This window comes from Dipodomys ordii, unplaced genomic scaffold (genome assembly GCF_000151885.1).
Source record: "Dipodomys ordii isolate 6190 unplaced genomic scaffold, Dord_2.0 Scaffold8, whole genome shotgun sequence".
NCBI lineage: Eukaryota > Metazoa > Chordata > Mammalia > Rodentia > Heteromyidae > Dipodomys > Dipodomys ordii.
Genome location: NW_012267224.1, coordinates 23,357,511 through 23,374,270, shown reverse-complemented (window position 1 = coordinate 23,374,270; position 16,760 = coordinate 23,357,511). Strand labels below are relative to the sequence as shown.

General features: G+C 38.3%; 1 protein-coding gene across 3 annotated transcripts in view; it reads left to right on the top strand.

Moving 5' to 3' along the window:
- The first annotated feature begins 267 nt into the window (after positions 1 to 267).
- Gabra4 (gamma-aminobutyric acid (GABA) A receptor, alpha 4) overlaps positions 268 to 16,760 on the top strand; it is a 60,369-nt gene continuing 43,876 nt past the window's right edge. For 2 of the 3 annotated variants that reach the window (XM_013008973.1, XM_013008972.1), the window contains exons 1-5: positions 498 to 526; positions 1,020 to 1,138; positions 13,150 to 13,217; positions 14,437 to 14,657; positions 14,826 to 14,908. In XM_013008973.1, coding sequence (XP_012864427.1) covers positions 498 to 526; positions 1,020 to 1,138; positions 13,150 to 13,217; positions 14,437 to 14,657; positions 14,826 to 14,908 — 520 coding nt within the window. Of the gene's footprint in view, positions 595 to 1,019; positions 1,139 to 13,149; positions 13,218 to 14,436; positions 14,658 to 14,825; positions 14,909 to 16,760 lie in introns of all 3 variants that reach the window. The other variant, XM_013008971.1, reaches the window with a different exon arrangement.

Genomic DNA, 16,760 nt, shown 5'->3' with positions numbered 1-16,760 from the left:
CCGGGTGGGAAGGAAGGGAGCCCGGGATCCCAGGGCCTAGGCGACTGCTGGCGGGAAAGAGGTGCTGGGGAGCTCGGTTGTCTGGTGCCCAGAGTCACGGGTTAGAATCCTGATATCTAGCCCTGCATCTCAGGAGCGCCCACACGGACCCTGGAACCCCCAAAAGGGTGCGGGCACTAAAGGGTGCGCGCGGTGTACATAGTTACGCGCGCGCGCGCCGCACACACGCACACGCGCGCACACATACACGCGCGCACACACACACACACATACACACACGCGTTGAACACCGAGCGAGGCAAGGCGGGGGCGAGGCAGGGCAGGTCCCGCCTCCCGGGCCGCGTGCACACACACGCCCACCGCGGCTCGGGCAGGCGGAGCGCGGGCGAGTGTGAGCGCGAGTGTGCGCACGCCGCGAGCAGCCACTCTGCCCTCTCCTCGCACCCTGCTCAGGGCATCTCGAGAGCCTGGAAACGTGAACAGGCTTAAAGTATGGCATGTTGCAAAGATGGTTTCTGCCAAGAAGGTACCCGCGATCGCGCTCTGCTCCGGGTTCAGTGTCGCCCTCCTGCACTTCCTGTGCCTGGCGGCTTGGTGAGTCCTGGGGAGGTGGGGGGGGTCGTCTAGTTGGGGGATCTGGGGAGGGTGGACGCGTGGCCAGTTCCAGGCTCGCGCTGGAGTCAACTAGACCTCCCTGCCTACACTGTGACAGCATGGGTTGAAGCCAACCTTTTCTGTGACCGCGTAGACTCTGGCGTCGGATGCCAAGAAGCTTGCTGGGGGGTATTGGGGTGCGTGGTACCCGGGGGTGGAAGGGGGGTGTGCTTTTCCTGCCCATTTCGGTCTCCTATCCCAACTAACCTACCCTCCTCCCCTGCCTCCTTTCGCTTGGGCAGGAGACTCTTTCCCTAGAAGACAAGACCTGTTTGCACCTGGCTCTCTTCATCCATCCTTAAAATAATCCTTGACGCCTCCGTTTTATGCGATTATTTATTTATTTATTTATTTTGCGCTTGCAGTTTAAACGAATCCCCTGGAGAGAACCAAAAGGAGGAGAAATTGTGTCCAGAAAATTTCACCCGCATCCTGGACAGTTTGCTGGATGGTTATGACAACAGGCTGCGTCCTGGATTTGGGGGTATGAACGATTCCAAACGCGCAAGTGTGTCTTGTCTGTCCCTCTCTGGTCTGTCTGTCTTTCTGTGGAACTATCAATAGGTTGGTTGGCTTCCTATGCAAACACCAAAAATAATCTATCCCTCCTCACCTTCCTCCCCCCCACCCTCCACACCCTCTTCCCCTCCTCCTCCCCTCTCTATTCCTCTCTCCTTTCTGGGTGAGACCTATGACAGAGGCCGCCCCCACCAGTACTTTCCCATCTCCCTGCCCCCTCAGAAGCTTTGCCTCTCCCCCACATTAATTACCTCCTGGGACCTGACTACAGGATGGGGGTGGCTGGGAAAAGTAAAAAAAAAAAAAATAATAATAAATAAATAAAGGCAACTCAGAGCTCCTCTGCCTTCTGCCTGGTTGCTCTGAGTGCTACCTCTCCTGCCCTGAGTTTTCCTGAACCTGGTCGCCTAGCTCAGAGCTAGCTGCACCTGAGGCGACAGATCCCATGTCCCCCGTCCTCCCACGCGTCCCTTCCTCTGCCAAAACCTGGGCCTGTGTTCTACCTAGGACACGAATCTGGGGCATGAAGCTGCCTGCTCTGCCAGGGAACCCAACCCTTTCCTGTTCTCTTTTACTTTCTTTGGAGAGGTGGCATTGGCCTCCCTCCTAAGGTTGTGGAGTCTGAAGCAACTAGCTTTATTTCTTCCTTCAACAAGCATATATGAAAGGCCTAATAGAAAAATGATCCATTAACAGCACTGTCGCTGTCTTTCAGATTCGGATTTCCTTCGCATATATAATGAAATCAATGTGGCAAGCTTTGTACTAAGATTTTAAGATTTCACAGAAATCTTAAAATATAATCCTTCACCTTAAGCCACCTCTAGTCCAGTTCAGTGACAAGTGACTTGCTAGGATCCCACTCGAAGGATCAGCCCGTATCTTCTGAGGACAGTCTCCATGCTTTCACTACACTAGTAACTCTTCAGCCAACAAATCGAATGGCACATAGATTCTATTTTAAAAAGCACTTACATTCTTGTAGAAATAGTAGTAGTCACAACAGCAAACACTAGGATTGTCTCTATTAAATATTCCCACAAACAATGAGCATTTTCTGAGCCATATTCTGTTAGCCTTCACAACAACCTGAAGAGAAAGCCATCCAATTCACAATATCAGAGCTATAGAAATCCAGACTTAGAAAGTTAATAAGTAACTGGTTCAACTTCACAATAAGTAAAGTTACATTGCATATTTAAAAGATAAAAAAAATCACATAGCATCAGATAGGATATGATGTGGTCACCATCAGGAACTATTAGAAGTCTCTGAAATTACAGTGCATTTCCTGTAGAGGCTGACTGAAACTGGAAGGATGGACAAAGTAGAAGGTTAAAACAGGAAGGCAGCATTAGGTATGAAGGTTAGGCAAAATCTTTGGAGATAGACTTGGATGGAATCAAGGTAATGGTTCTTGAAGTCTAATGTTGCCCTTCTCATGTAGCAGATGAGGACAACGCCCATGAGAAAGGAACACGTCCCATTATTAATGATAGTCTATGCTCATTGGAACTCCAAACCAGCTTTTTTTTTCTGAATTTTATTGAGAATGTCATGGAAAGGCACTGAGGGTGTTAATCCAACGTCTCTATGTTGATAGTGAAAAAGATGGATGAGAAAGAGGAAAGTTTCTCCTGACTCTCTGCATATTGCCTCTCCAGGGATAGACTGCCTCACTTCATTTGCCCTCATGCAAATCTGAAGAGACACTTCATTAGAAAAATGAATCATTTGTCAAATGCATGAACTCTCATAAGTGACTTGGAAATGATCATTTTAGATCAAAAATAGTTGTGTGGAGAAAGTTTCATATGATAGGATGCCATTGGAGACTATATTATTTCAGTGAAAGATTTATCTGCACCCCCCTCCCAAAGGTTTTAAACTTGACAAGAAAAAAATAACAAAATATCAACTGCTGTATCATTTAAATATTCATGTTCCTGAATATAAATGAAAAATAAGTTATAACTGGAAGTATTTGCTATTATTGAATGTTGACCGTTAAAACAATACCTGCTTAGCTTGTTAGAAAGCCAATTATAATTCAAAAGGAAGGAGATACATAAATCATTTTGCCTAGACATCTTCTCTCCTCTCTCTCTTTCTTTCTCTCTCTCTCTCCCTCTCAGACAAAAAAAAGTGAGTATGAACAAGCTATAGAAGCCATTACTGGGGAAAATCTCCAGGGCCATGTTAACCAACTTGTCATTGCCAAATGCTTTCTCTGTGTTACACACTTGGAAACACTTTCAAATGTTTGTAGGGAAGGGTTGCATTTACTCTAGTTGGAGGGTTATCAGTGAATTAATGATTCAAGGTTCCATTCCATAACACAGATACGTTTTTCTTTTTGGACTCTGGTCATAAACAATTGTGGTAGGTGAAGTTCACTTTTTAGAAGTGGGTCATCTTCTGTAAATGGGCATATTCCAAATGTGGTGGAGAAACAGTAATTATCACTGGCAGAAAATGTGTTGTGTGTTGACATGAAATTGTAAATGTTCACCACCAAAAATAAGAAAATTTGCTGGGAGCACAGAATTCTAGATGCCACTAGCTTGATCCCTTCTCTGACATTTTATACTTTGTGGAAAGTTTGGCATTTTAAAAAGAAGATGAAAACAATTCAAATTTTGACCGGTACACTATAAATATGGATTGACTTCCTGGTTCCTTTAATCCTCCTTCTGCTCTTTGTGGAACATTTACTTTTTATCTGTTGATACAACTTTTCTGTGTTCTATTTAAAATAAAGCTAAAAGCAAAGATTTTGAATTGAAATTGGATGGTTTGTGATTGCTCAGTAGGCCAGGCAGGGGTTGAAATAGATTTGGAAGCTAAATTACATATTTTTAACTCAGCAGCACAGCTTGCTATGGGGGAATAAAAAGAACTGGAATGATTCTCTTCTTTTCATCCCTCCAGGATCTCTTCTCCCTGGTCTCCACATTCTCCCATTGGGGAAGAAAAGGGGAAAAGGTGAGGGGAGAAGGAAAGAGGCCTGTTGAGAGAGCCTATGAGGGGACTGAAGGGGTTAGTTCTTTCAGCCTCTGATGAACTAGTTCCTGTCATGCTGACTGAAGTAGCTTGTATCTGCTTGGAAGTGCCACAGAAGCGCAGCCTCCCACAAAGAAGTTAAAAAAGCCGTCCTCCTTGTTCTTGCCCACTTTTAACACTGCTATATGACTCCTTCAAAATGCACAGCCTGGGGCTAGAAGTGTAGCTCAAGTGGCAGAGTACTTGAAGCACAAGTCCCTGATTAAATCCCCAGGACAACAAACAGAAAACAATAGTAACTCGCAATTAACCAAGCAACCAACTAACCAGAGACCACCTTGCTGGGGCACTGACCACGAGAAGATAGTTTAGGAATCCTGTCCTCACCCCTTTCCCATTTATTGAAGGATTGCATGGCCTTTTATTTATCTCAGTCCTTAATGGCACATAATCTGGGGTAATAAATATGTCACTTTTCAATGGCCCCTTTGGCTCATCTTCTACAACCTTCCTGAAATAGGAAGAGAACATTACTGAATTTTTTTTAAAAAAAGATTATTTACTAATATGTCAGGTTTTCACATGAACAAAGTCCTCTCCAGTTTTTAAAAATAGCTTGGGTTCACAGAATTTAGTAAGATTATCACATAAACACAAAGAGCTCAGTGGGGCTGGCATCTTCCCTCTGTTAGAGAACTATGCTGTGTATCAGGTGTCCATAGTCTATAGAACAAGGCAAAGCAGGAAGGACAAGGCAGTTGTAACTCGAGTGGTTAGCAAGTATATGTTTAAAGTGATATGTGAGCCTCTGATCATTGGAGGGTAGCAGCCTGAGGCACCTTTGGGTGGCTCTTCTAGTGAGAAGGAGCTCTACTTAGGAAAGGACTAAGTGTGGAAACCATTGCTGCTAGGTGAAGGTGAGCAAGGCTGAGCAATAAGCTATGTGATATGATACAATGAAGAGGCTGTGTAAAATTGGCAGGTTGGTACCTTACTTTCTCTCTGAGGCAGACCAGATGTGACTGGAGAGATTTTCATCCAGGGCAAATTCTGAACAGGCTAGTTGTTACTGGGTCACCTCTGTGAAGAAGACATAGTTAGAAGCAATGACAGATGTGCAAAGATTTTTTTCCCCTCAACAAAGCCATATAGGAGATATAGAAAACTTTGTCCAACCTAGTGGCAGAGAAGTTTGTCCATGTCTAAGAAATGATTTGTTTCCTACCGTATTCTGAAGCTAGATTTGAAGGATGACAGCTCAGTTTAGAGTGGGAGAGAAAGAAAGATGTTAAAGCTGACTGAGTTTTGATTTAACCTTTTAGAAGAATGGAATTGTCAAGGTTATCACAGATTAAGGACACAGATGAAGAATTTCATGTGGCTATGTGACATTTGAGGTGCCTAGTAAATACTGAACAGAGTTGAGTGTGGAATTTAGCCATAGTGGGTATGTAAACATACATAGCATTCAAAGTCCTGAGCTTGAGGAGGTGGTCCTGGAGCCACTGATTTTAGAGAAGAGGAGCAGGACTCTGACACAGGTAGACATCATAGACATGGCTGAAATTTTGACAAGAGCAGTTTTATCAGCAAGCTGGGTGTAGAAGTCTGATTGGGTGGTTTGAGAGAGGATGGAGGTATTACTTTCTGAGCATTTATACAGGGGAGCAGAGAAATGACTTAGTAGATACCAAGAGATACAATTAAGAGTTTTTGTCTTTTTGCTATTCTGGAAAAAGATGGATTCATTTATTGTTGCTTTGACAATACAATATAAACATTTGATTTAAAATATTAAGGTGGAATGTTGATTTTTTTGTTATTGTTGTTGGGTTTTTTTAGTTGTTGATGGTGGTGGTGTTTTTTGTTGTTGTTTTGCCAGTTCTGGGTCAGGAACACAGGGTTTGGTTGCTGCCTCTGAGCTTTTGCTCAAGGCTAGCTCTCTACTGGAGCTACAGTTCCACTTCTGGCTTTTTGGGGAGTTGATTGGAGATAAATGTCTTACAGACTTTCCTGCCTGGGCTGGCTTAAACCACAATCCTCAGATCTCAGCCTTCTGAGTAACTAAGATTACAGGCATGAGCCACTGGCTCCTGGATGGGAATTTTTTAATAGGAAAAATAAATGTATTTTTTGGTTTGGTAGGAACAATTCTGTCAATAGGGTGAAACTGATATCTAAAAAAGTTTCATTGGATCTTGAGCATGAAAAGTGGATTAAAACTGATAAAAGGGTGAACAGAAAGAGAAGAATTGGGGGGCAGTATGTGTAGATTTTTTAATTTTTATTTTATTGTAAAGATGCTGTACAGAGGGGTATATGTGTAGTTTTTTGTTTGCTTTTTGTTTGTTTGTTGTCTACACATAAAAGAGAAAGAAGAGGGAAGGGAAGAAACAGAACTTTCTCACTTAAGATTAGAAATATCAGGTAGGTGTGGGTGGGTCACTTCTATAGTCCTAGCTACTCAGTGGGGTAAGACCTGGAGGACCATGGTTCAAAAGTAGCTAGAGCAGAAACATCTAGTAGATGCCATCTCCAAAATAACCAGCAGGGCTGAAGGCATAGCTCAAATAGTAGAGTGCCAGCCTTGCTAAGAGGCAAACTTTACCTTAAACTCTCCTCCTCCTACCAAAGAATTAAAGTGGAGGGTAAAGACAAGTAGGAGAAAGACCATTTAAGAAAACAGAATAGCAGCTTGATAAGAAATGCACTCATTATTTTGCCCATGTAATTGTAACCCCTCTATACAATATTTTCACAATAAAAAAATAAAACAGAATAACATCTGCCACACAAATTTTCCCATGCTCTCAGTTTTAAAATAATGAAAGACAAAAATTAAATGAAAAGTGCTAGGATTATATAAATTATATTTGTATTTTTCTTTAGGATATTGATGGTAAAATTTATTTAATGTTTCTAAAATACATCCTATATATATATATATATATATATATCTTATTTCATATGGCTTTAGTAAATGAGTAGATATTTAAGTAACACTCTTCAGATCATAAAATACATCAGCCTACATTTATATGTAAAATATTGCTGCTTTGTATTTTAGGCCTTTTAAAATGTATTTATTCATAAGAAGCCTCAGGTATACATGATTGGATTCTGGAGTAATTATCCTTGGTTGATGTCATTGTCATGTTATTGGCTTACACATAACCTGTCTTCATTGATTCACCCATTTTTTCATTTGTTTATTAACATAGGACAAGCATTTCAGTTAAACCATCAACCAAGCCAAAGAATAGGACCTTTGCGACAATTTTCATTCTGAGATACATTGCCTTGACATCCTGTCTGTCTATTGTCCCTCCTCACAAAGCTTTTTGCATCTCTCTTTAGCTATTTCATATCTACCATTTTAGGCTAACTGTATTATTCAAAGCATATGTAAGATATTGCCTTGTCTTGAGTTTGCTGTATATGAACTTATGATGCATAATTAATTATCTTGAATTTGCTGTATGTAAACTCCCAATGTCTCTTAAACCTAATTATTTATTGCAAAGATTCATGGTTATTGTTGCATGTTACTGTAGATTGCTCATTTTGACTGTGGTGTGATATTCCCATTGCATAGGAGGCACCTTGTTCATCTGTTCTGTTGGCAGTAGACTGTTACTTGTTTCCAAGATTGTATTGCTGTGACTATTTTGGCTCAAGTTTCCTTCTGTAAAATGTGCAAGAGTTTATTTTGCATATATATAAGGAATGAATTTTTCTGGATCTTTCTTAGTGTAAGTGGGAATTTCACTTGACAAGATTATGCCAAACAATCTTTCCATGATGAGTTTACAAAATTAAACTCTCTTTTACAATGAATATCCTTTAACAGCAGGGAAGTGTGTGTGTGTGTCTGTGTGTGTGTGTGTGTGTGTGTGTGTGTGTGTCTTAACCATTGAAATACTTTAAGTGGTTTTTTATTGGGAAAGGATTGTGAAAGGTTTTGAATTTTTCTTATTTTGGCATGTGCTAATATAATTGAATGTCTTTTCAAAATATCAACATGATTTTTCTTCTGGAGATTTTTATTTTTGTCAACATTTTATTGTTGCTTCTTATCTTTACTTAGTGATTTGATAGCTTTAATTATTCACAAAATAGACCAATATTAGTAGAAGCATCAGACATTATAATAGGCACTGGTCTTTAATGCCTTTTAAGTCCAAGAAATTTCTAGAACTCTTTAGGGCTTTCTACTTTTTTGGTGATATTAGCAGATATCTATTGCCTTTGTTCAATATTTAGGAAAGCTACTATTTTCCAATGTTGTAAATGATGAGGAATGTTTGAGATTTCCCTATATAGGCCATTGAAGATTTCTTGTTTTGGTTGTTTTATCTCTAAGCATTTGGAATTTTCTTCCCTTTTTGTTAGCACTGGTGTTTTATAAAATGTAGGTGGATGCATTATGTGGTTGTTGAAAGCGAGAACTGCTTTCCCAATGCACAGCCAGAGAGGCCATTTGGGAACAGGGCTGACTACTTTTAACATCAGCCAAGTACCTCAGGTCTTTCTCGTGATGTAACAGCAAACTGGATAACATTATTAGAGATGAAATGAAAAAGTGGTCTCCTCTATCCATGTCTGTAAATGGTAAATGGGGAAAAATTGTACGATACATTTTCAGTTGCCCTCCTACATTCCCAACAAGTTAGACTCAATTATATGAGAGTATTTCTCTGAGTCTAATCTTACCAATCTTGGCTCTTCCTTTCAAAAACTCATTGAAGATCATGTTGTTTGACTTACAGACAGTTGACCATTTGCAAGATTAAGAAAAAAATTTCCCTCCTCCCAAAGAAAGGATGAAGGAAAAGAAAAGAATGAAAACAAAATTTTCTTATTACTAAAGGCGTAGCATTTTGCAATAAAAGACATCTTTGATGTTACACAAACGCATGTACAAGTATGGGAGGAAGTCTATCCAAGCTCAAAATTATCTGGTTTCTATGTAATTATGCTCTTAGTAAGGTTGATTTGAACATCCTAAACAGTAGTATCAGAGGAAGCGTCTCTAAGAATTATTCTTAATTGCATAGCGACCATTATTCATCGACGACTGATTTATCAGAAACCTATTACATTTAAAGCTTGGAATTGGTTCTGGGTGAGAATACAAATATAAATAAGACAGTTTAAGCTTGAGTCAGGAAGTATTTTTAGCTTAACTGATGCAGCAAATTAATCTCTATTTTTTTTCTTTTGAGGGGTTTTTTAATCACTACTTAGATGATGAAAGAAATGAAACGCATAGTTATCTAGCACCTAATATGTGCAAAATACTGTGTCAGTAAGAGATTTCAAAGAAGAGTAAGAATATGGTTAGAAAGATAGATGCAAGCAGGCTGAAGTAAGACCAAAGATGCTGTAGTAATATAGTTCAGAAATGGCTCATGAACAAGACAGAACATGTACTTACAATATGTCATATCTTAGATACAAAAATCCCACATTTAGTTATGTAATGGATTCTTGATTTATTATTTAATGAAGATACAGTATAGTGAAACTAGATTATATTTTGAGGCCAATATAAGAGTATTAGAATTCTGGCTGTAGTGTACATTTAGCCTCTTTTGGCTCCATTTCCAGAGTGATAAAAGTATCATGAGAGTAGCACCTTTGGAGGGTGTGTGAGGATTAAATGAAACAGTGAATGATAAGAGTTTGGTGTCCTATCTGGTATTTGATAGATCTTTAATAAGTAGTATTGTACCTTTTTTCATTGTTCCTTGGATATAAATTCACCCCATGTAAGTAGTCGTGCACATGTGTGCCCCTTGATTTCTCCACTCCCCACCCATACTGCCACCTTCGGGACCAGCCTCCATCATCTATCCACTTCATTAGGATTACAGGTATGAAACACTGGTGCCCTGTGTTTAGCTTCACTGGCATTCTAATAAGTTCTCTTCCACATGGCTTTATTGATAAATAAATATGTCATATTTATAAATATGCTAAAATGCCTAATTTCATGATATTGGCACATGGGTAAAAAACCTTGGTTTATATTCTCCTCTTGTAGCTTTCATTTCTTCTTTATCCTCTTCTTCTCTTGCTTTGCTTAAACTCTACTAGCTACTTGTCTAATCCTTGAATACATTGTCTTTTGTTCACCAGTGACTTTTATCCCTTGCAGTTTATTCTGTTGGTATCCAGTTGCTTCATCTCTTGTAGTGGTTTGTGTTCTCACTAATCTTAAAAAGCCACTGCTTTAGCCAGGTACTGGTGGCTCAACACCTTCAGTCCTCGCTACTGAGGAGGCTGAGGATTGCAGTTCAAATTCAGCCCAGACAGAAAAGTACCTGTGAGACTGTTATCTCCAATTAACCACTCAAATACTAGAAATGGCACCATGGCTCAAGTGTTAGAGGTCTACCAGTGAGCACAAAGAGGCTCAGGGATAGTGCCCAGGACCTAAGTTCAAGCCCCACAACCAACAACAACAGCAAAAAGTCACGGCTTTGATAAAGCAGCTTTGAGTTCAGTTCTAGAACAGCCTTACTAGTTTATCCTTCTCTACCAGCCTGCTTCCCAATCCCCACCTATGATAACATTCTGTTATTTATTTATACCTACTCCTCCAGTATACATAAATGTATAAATACATAAATAAATAAATATTCCCAAGTATTATGTGTGCTCTTTGAGGCAGTGTATGTACCAGTCTTGTTTACCACTGTAGCATCAAGGTCTGACACATAACTGATGCTCTTGAATGATTATGGAATGAATGTCCAAATGAAATTCCTTTGCTAATCAGGCTTTAAGAATATGACTCAATCTCAAAGAGCTATACAACCATAGAAACTAAATTCTGGGATAATGTCACAAATACTGAAGTTATAATTCTGAACACAAAACACTTTTCAAAAAATACTGAAAAGGTATTATGTTAAATAAGAGTTTAGAAATATTCGTTGTTATAATGGAATGATTATAACCACAAGAACTAGCAAATATCCAGACACCATGCAATAAATCAATAAAGAAAAATATTGACCTAATTTTTTATTCTCTTGAACTCCCCCACACCAATAATGCCTATGGTACTAATATTTTATGGAACACAGTGATGTTTGCACTATTCCCAGAAAGAAATGAATGAATGTCTGCAAGCTGCAATAAACTAAATAGCTTCACTTGGGAACTTGTTAGAAGTGCAAGCTGTCAGGGTTTACCTTACATTTATTAAATCAGTAGATCTGGTGGTATGGGCCATTGCTCCTTTACAGGTGATTTTGGTATAAAGTTTGAGAACTACTGCCCTAAAATGATCTTTGAAGTAAGTTTGGGTTTCTCAGGAATCTTGTCAAGTAATATATTTGACAAGATATTGTCAATCCTGATTGTATGGAGGAACACATCTCTCCTTGCTCTGATGTGGAATTGAATCGTTTTTCTACTTTTAAAGATTGTCACAATCATCCTTCAGGAAGTTATCGAATGGTCTCACCCACTCTTGAACCTGTTTTAGTGAAATACATTACTCACTTCCTGGATTGCCTATTTGTAGAAAAAATTTGGCTTTAATAAGTTTGTTACTAATGTATTTTATTGTTGCTCTTATTTTCAATTTTCCATGAAAATGAAAATTGATTCGCTTTTCTGCTTTCCAAGGAAGTAATTTTTATAAAGCTAAATTTCATGATAGTTTAGCATGGTTTACACTTTTTCTCTCATTATATCTCCAAAGGTTGTATTTTTCTTATGAAACTTATTAAATTAAGAATTTTCTTATTCTCCTTGAATCTACTTGGTTTGTATGGCAATCTTCATCCTTTAGAGGAAGAAATATTTAGATTCATCTTTATAAGGCCAACTTTAGATCTAGAGCAGTAAATGATACCAATTGCTGTTTCTTCCCTGGTAAATCCATTTTTCCAACTTCTATACAAGGGAGGTATTCCATCTTTATTGCAGATGATATTAATTCTATTTATATCGTATCTAGCTATTTGTTGTTATAGATTGTTATTTATGGAAGTGGTCTGCAGAAAGCAACAGTACTTTTAATTTTATTAGTAATAAATACTATGTTATCTATAATAATTTGCTTTTATACTTGAATGCATTATGTTCTCTTTCAGTTAGTACTCTTAATATTCATTAAAATGTGTACCTAAGAAGATATGTGACCTGAGCAAGGTCACAGGACTAGAAAGTATTTTGTAAGAAATTTGCACTCCAAAGTTCCTGATTTTAAGAATCAGATTGTGACATCCTTCTTTTTGTCTAACCTCTATACTGACATCATGTCTCCACCTTTCTCATCTGCCCAAAGACTCATAAATTTGCCCATGGACTGCTTTTACTTAGAGATAAGAAAGAATGTCAGTATTGACCATTATCAGAACCTAAGGGAAACCAACATGGAGTCAGTATTTTCATGGGAGCAATTTAGTTTGATCTCCATAAAAAACTTTGCCTGTCAGGTAATGGTTGCTACTACTATTCGGGAGTTAACTACTTAGTTTAGCAAAGGATGAATGGTTTTAATGGACAGAAGAGATTGTCTTTGATCTCACTCACCAGTGGATGGTGTGCTTATTGTTAAAGGTGATATAAACCAAATCATCTTCAACTCTCTCCTCCTTGATTTTTTTTTTTTTTTGTTTTACCACTCACTTAAGAGAAGCCAGTCAGATGATGGTGTTGGTCTATAGGAAATCACAAAGGCTAAAAATGTGTGTGTGTCAGCACTGCCTGTTAAAAGGTATCTTTGAAGAAACAAGGTTCTTGACAAGTAATTGGATTTTGTCCCACGGCCCCCCTTAAGTAAATACTGCTTTTGGGTGGTTATATTTCAATTTACAATTTTTATAGAGATTTATTGAAAATTTAAAATTCTTATGAAAGCTATATAGTGTATGTGCATTTACTCTTTAATTAACCATCCAAGGCTGTAAAATTTGTAACTATTTTCCACACTTATTTACATCATCCTACTAGGTCCTGTTACAGAAGTGAAAACTGACATATACGTCACCAGCTTTGGACCTGTTTCTGATGTTGAAATGGTAGGTATTTGGGGGAAATCAATGCATTGTTCGTTTCTTTTTCCTGCACCATAGGGGTTTGATCTCAGGATCTTTTGCTTATTGGCTGGCTTTCTATCACTTGAACCTCATTTTGCTGGCTATTTTGGGGATTCACTCTAGCCCTAGCTGGCCTAAAGAGAAATTCTCCAGATCTGTCTCCTAAGAAACTAGATATACAGGTATGCGCCGCCACCAGCCCCACTGTTTCTTTTGAGATTTGAAGAAAACACCTTATAAAGGAGACAAACATATTTTATTGTCAACCACACAAACCTAGAAAGTCAAAGAGCAGCTTAGTTCAATTAAGTTTCTAAAGAGTATAGATATTGCATTTGCATCTGATAACATCTCCGAGTGCTAGAGTTTTTCTCAACGAAGATAAGAAATTTTCTGAATCTAAATCCATAGCATAACCTTGGGTATTGCTTTTCCTTCCCCTTTAGGAAAATAATGAATGGACGAAAATTAGATATGATAGATAGTTAGAAACAAATTGTTTACACTGTATCATTTTCCTAATTATATTGAGTATTTCATATAGGCCCAGTGGGTTGCTGACCACACTCTTCCTTTAATCTCTCTCCTATACTTAAATTAGTTAGAGCACTATGTTCTGATCAGGAAGACTTTTTCCTTCTCAGTAGTGCTATCTTATATTAAATATGTTTAGTTAACATGACAAAAACACACTGTATTTTTCTTGACCTTAGGTTCCTAATGATTCAAAACCATTTGATTATTTAACTAATCTTAATAAATTCTGTGAAAACAAAATTTATCTTCTACCCATTTTATTTCATCTTAAGGAAATGGCTGCAATTTTATGGCTAATTATGCAATGATATTTGTGACATATGAACTGAACCTTTTGCTTTCTGGTCTGAAGTAAAGCACAACTATAATTAACTGGTTCTGACAGATTTTATTAAATTATAGTAATTATTCATGAATGATTAATATGTGTGGTGATTTTTTTTCCATATGAATGTAGAAGATGAAGGGATCTAGGTAGACATAACATGCTCTGTTGGTGAGAATCTTTTCGTTCTATTGAATTAAAGTCATTTCTATTTCTGTTAAATTCATTTGGCATAGTCTGTTTATGATTGGAAAAAAAGCTACATTCTTTTGTATTTTCTGCATATGTATGTATGTAGAATCATTTGTGATTTCGATCTGTCACAAAAAATTCCCCCAGGAATACACAATGGATGTGTTCTTCAGGCAGACTTGGATTGACAAAAGACTAAAATATGATGGCCCCATTGAAATTTTGAGGTTGAACAACATGATGGTAACAAAAGTATGGACCCCTGATACTTTCTTCAGGAATGGAAAGAAATCTGTCTCACATAATATGACAGCTCCAAATAAGCTTTTTAGAATCATGAGAAATGGCACTATTTTATACACTATGAGGTAACCATTTTTCTTTTTATTTATTTTTCCCCTTCACTAATCTTTCCTATGGTCCTCCCTCCCTCCCCTTCTTGTATCCTTCCTTCTTTTCCTCCTGTATTAGGAATCAATAAAATTAATTTAAATAAAGGATTCTTTTTTAAGTTAAATTTTGCTTTTCCTTTATAGACTCACCATAAGTGCGGAGTGTCCCATGAGATTGGTGGATTTTCCCATGGATGGTCATGCCTGCCCTTTGAAATTTGGGAGTTGTGAGTTATAAGACAATTATTCCAATTTCTGATTCTCTCATGCAACTGGATATTACATGTGCATGATTTTTCCATAACCTGGTATTTAAATCATCATTCATGACAAAAATTGTCCAAATGGTTATTTTTAGGAGGCTATTTCTTGATTAATATATTTTTTTTTCTCTTTTTTTTTGTCAGTTGTGGCGCTTGAACTCTGGGTCTAGCCATTGTCCCTGAGCTCTTCAGCTCAAGGCTAGTGCTCTCCCACTTGAGCCACAGTGCCATTTTTGGTGGTTAACTGGATTTCAGAGTCTCACAGACTTTACTGCCTGGTCTGGCTTTGAACCACAATCCTCAGATCTCAGCCTTATTAGTAGCTAGGATTACAGGCGTGAGCCACCAGCACTTGGCTTCATTAATATTTTTAAATAAAGAAGTAACATAGCACCTCCAACAGAACCTTATTTTTATAGCCTACCAAGAAGACTGAGTTATAATTAATAGGTTGATGGTCAGGGGTGAAATTTAGTCTTATGACCAGTATGCATGTATGGTGCTGTAATCGATAACACAATTTCTGAATGTGCGTTATTTATTTTTCAGTAATTCAGTAGTTTTTCATTGCATGCCGAGTTCTTTACTGTAGGCTTGAGGAAGGCCAAAGTATCTCAGGGTTTTCTAAAATGACATAAATGAACATAAGCAGTACTTCCTATACAATTGGCTGTAGCATGACAAAAAGCCTAAGGAACTCCATTCTTAGTTAAAAACTAGGGGAAGTGAAATTTTTCATTATATTTCATGATTTCTTATAATCTTTCTTTCCCAAGAATAGATTGTAGAGAGGCTGGAGAAACAGTAGAAAACTAGAGTCTGTTGTTCCTGTATGATCAAAGGATAGTACTTGAGTGGCAGATGTGAAATAGATTTGTTTGGGGAATTTTGTAGAGATGAAGGCAACAGGATGAGATGAATGGACGGAGGACCTATGCGATTCCTGTCCTCAAGTTTCCTTCTCTGAGATGGTAACACAGTATGATTGCTCTTCCAAGGTCTGCCTCAAACATTCAGTTCAATCAGAATCTGCCAAAAATAGATGCTGGCTTTCACTATTGCTTCAGACTTTGTCTCACTGATTGTGAAACTGTTGCCTGCTGTTATCACTGCTCATTGCTTAACTTAATGAGAATCGGCAGTCGCCATTCTTTTTATAACCCTAGTAATCACAATACTCAGTCGGCTAACCTGAAGCTAGGCAGAGTCAGTTGCTCTGACCAGTGATTGAATGAGTGAAGACAGAAAAAATACACAGCTGAAAGGGTGATTGCACTACATCTACCATTCAAATCCATTAGTGCTATAATAATTTAAGTTTCACACATGGTAGTGCTTATCCAGGGGAAGTCTTCTCTACTCTCCTTTCTAGTTTTCATTAAAAAAAAATGAAAAGCCCTCTTCTCAATGACTTAAGCATAGCTGGTATCCCATTAGGCTTCCTATAAAAATAAAGAGAGCATGTTTATAGAAGCTGGTATTTTTAGACTGGGAATGTAAAAGAGGGGCACATCAGAGTCAGTAAGAAATTTTCCTGAGAAACTTAATTTTTAATTTTGCTGAAGAGAGAGATAGAGACAGAGAGAGACAGAGAGTCAGAGAGAGAAACTGATATGAAGCATTATAGACAAGAACAAAGTGGATGGGCTTTGGAATACATGACATAGGACAAATATACCTCAGGAGACAAATGCTAACACATGATTGTATGATGCGGAAGGGCAGCACAGGCTTCCCAGTTGGCTCTGCAAGACTGTTGATAAAGATATGCTTTCTGGATATAGACTTCCTTTTGTAGAATTAAACAATTCCACTG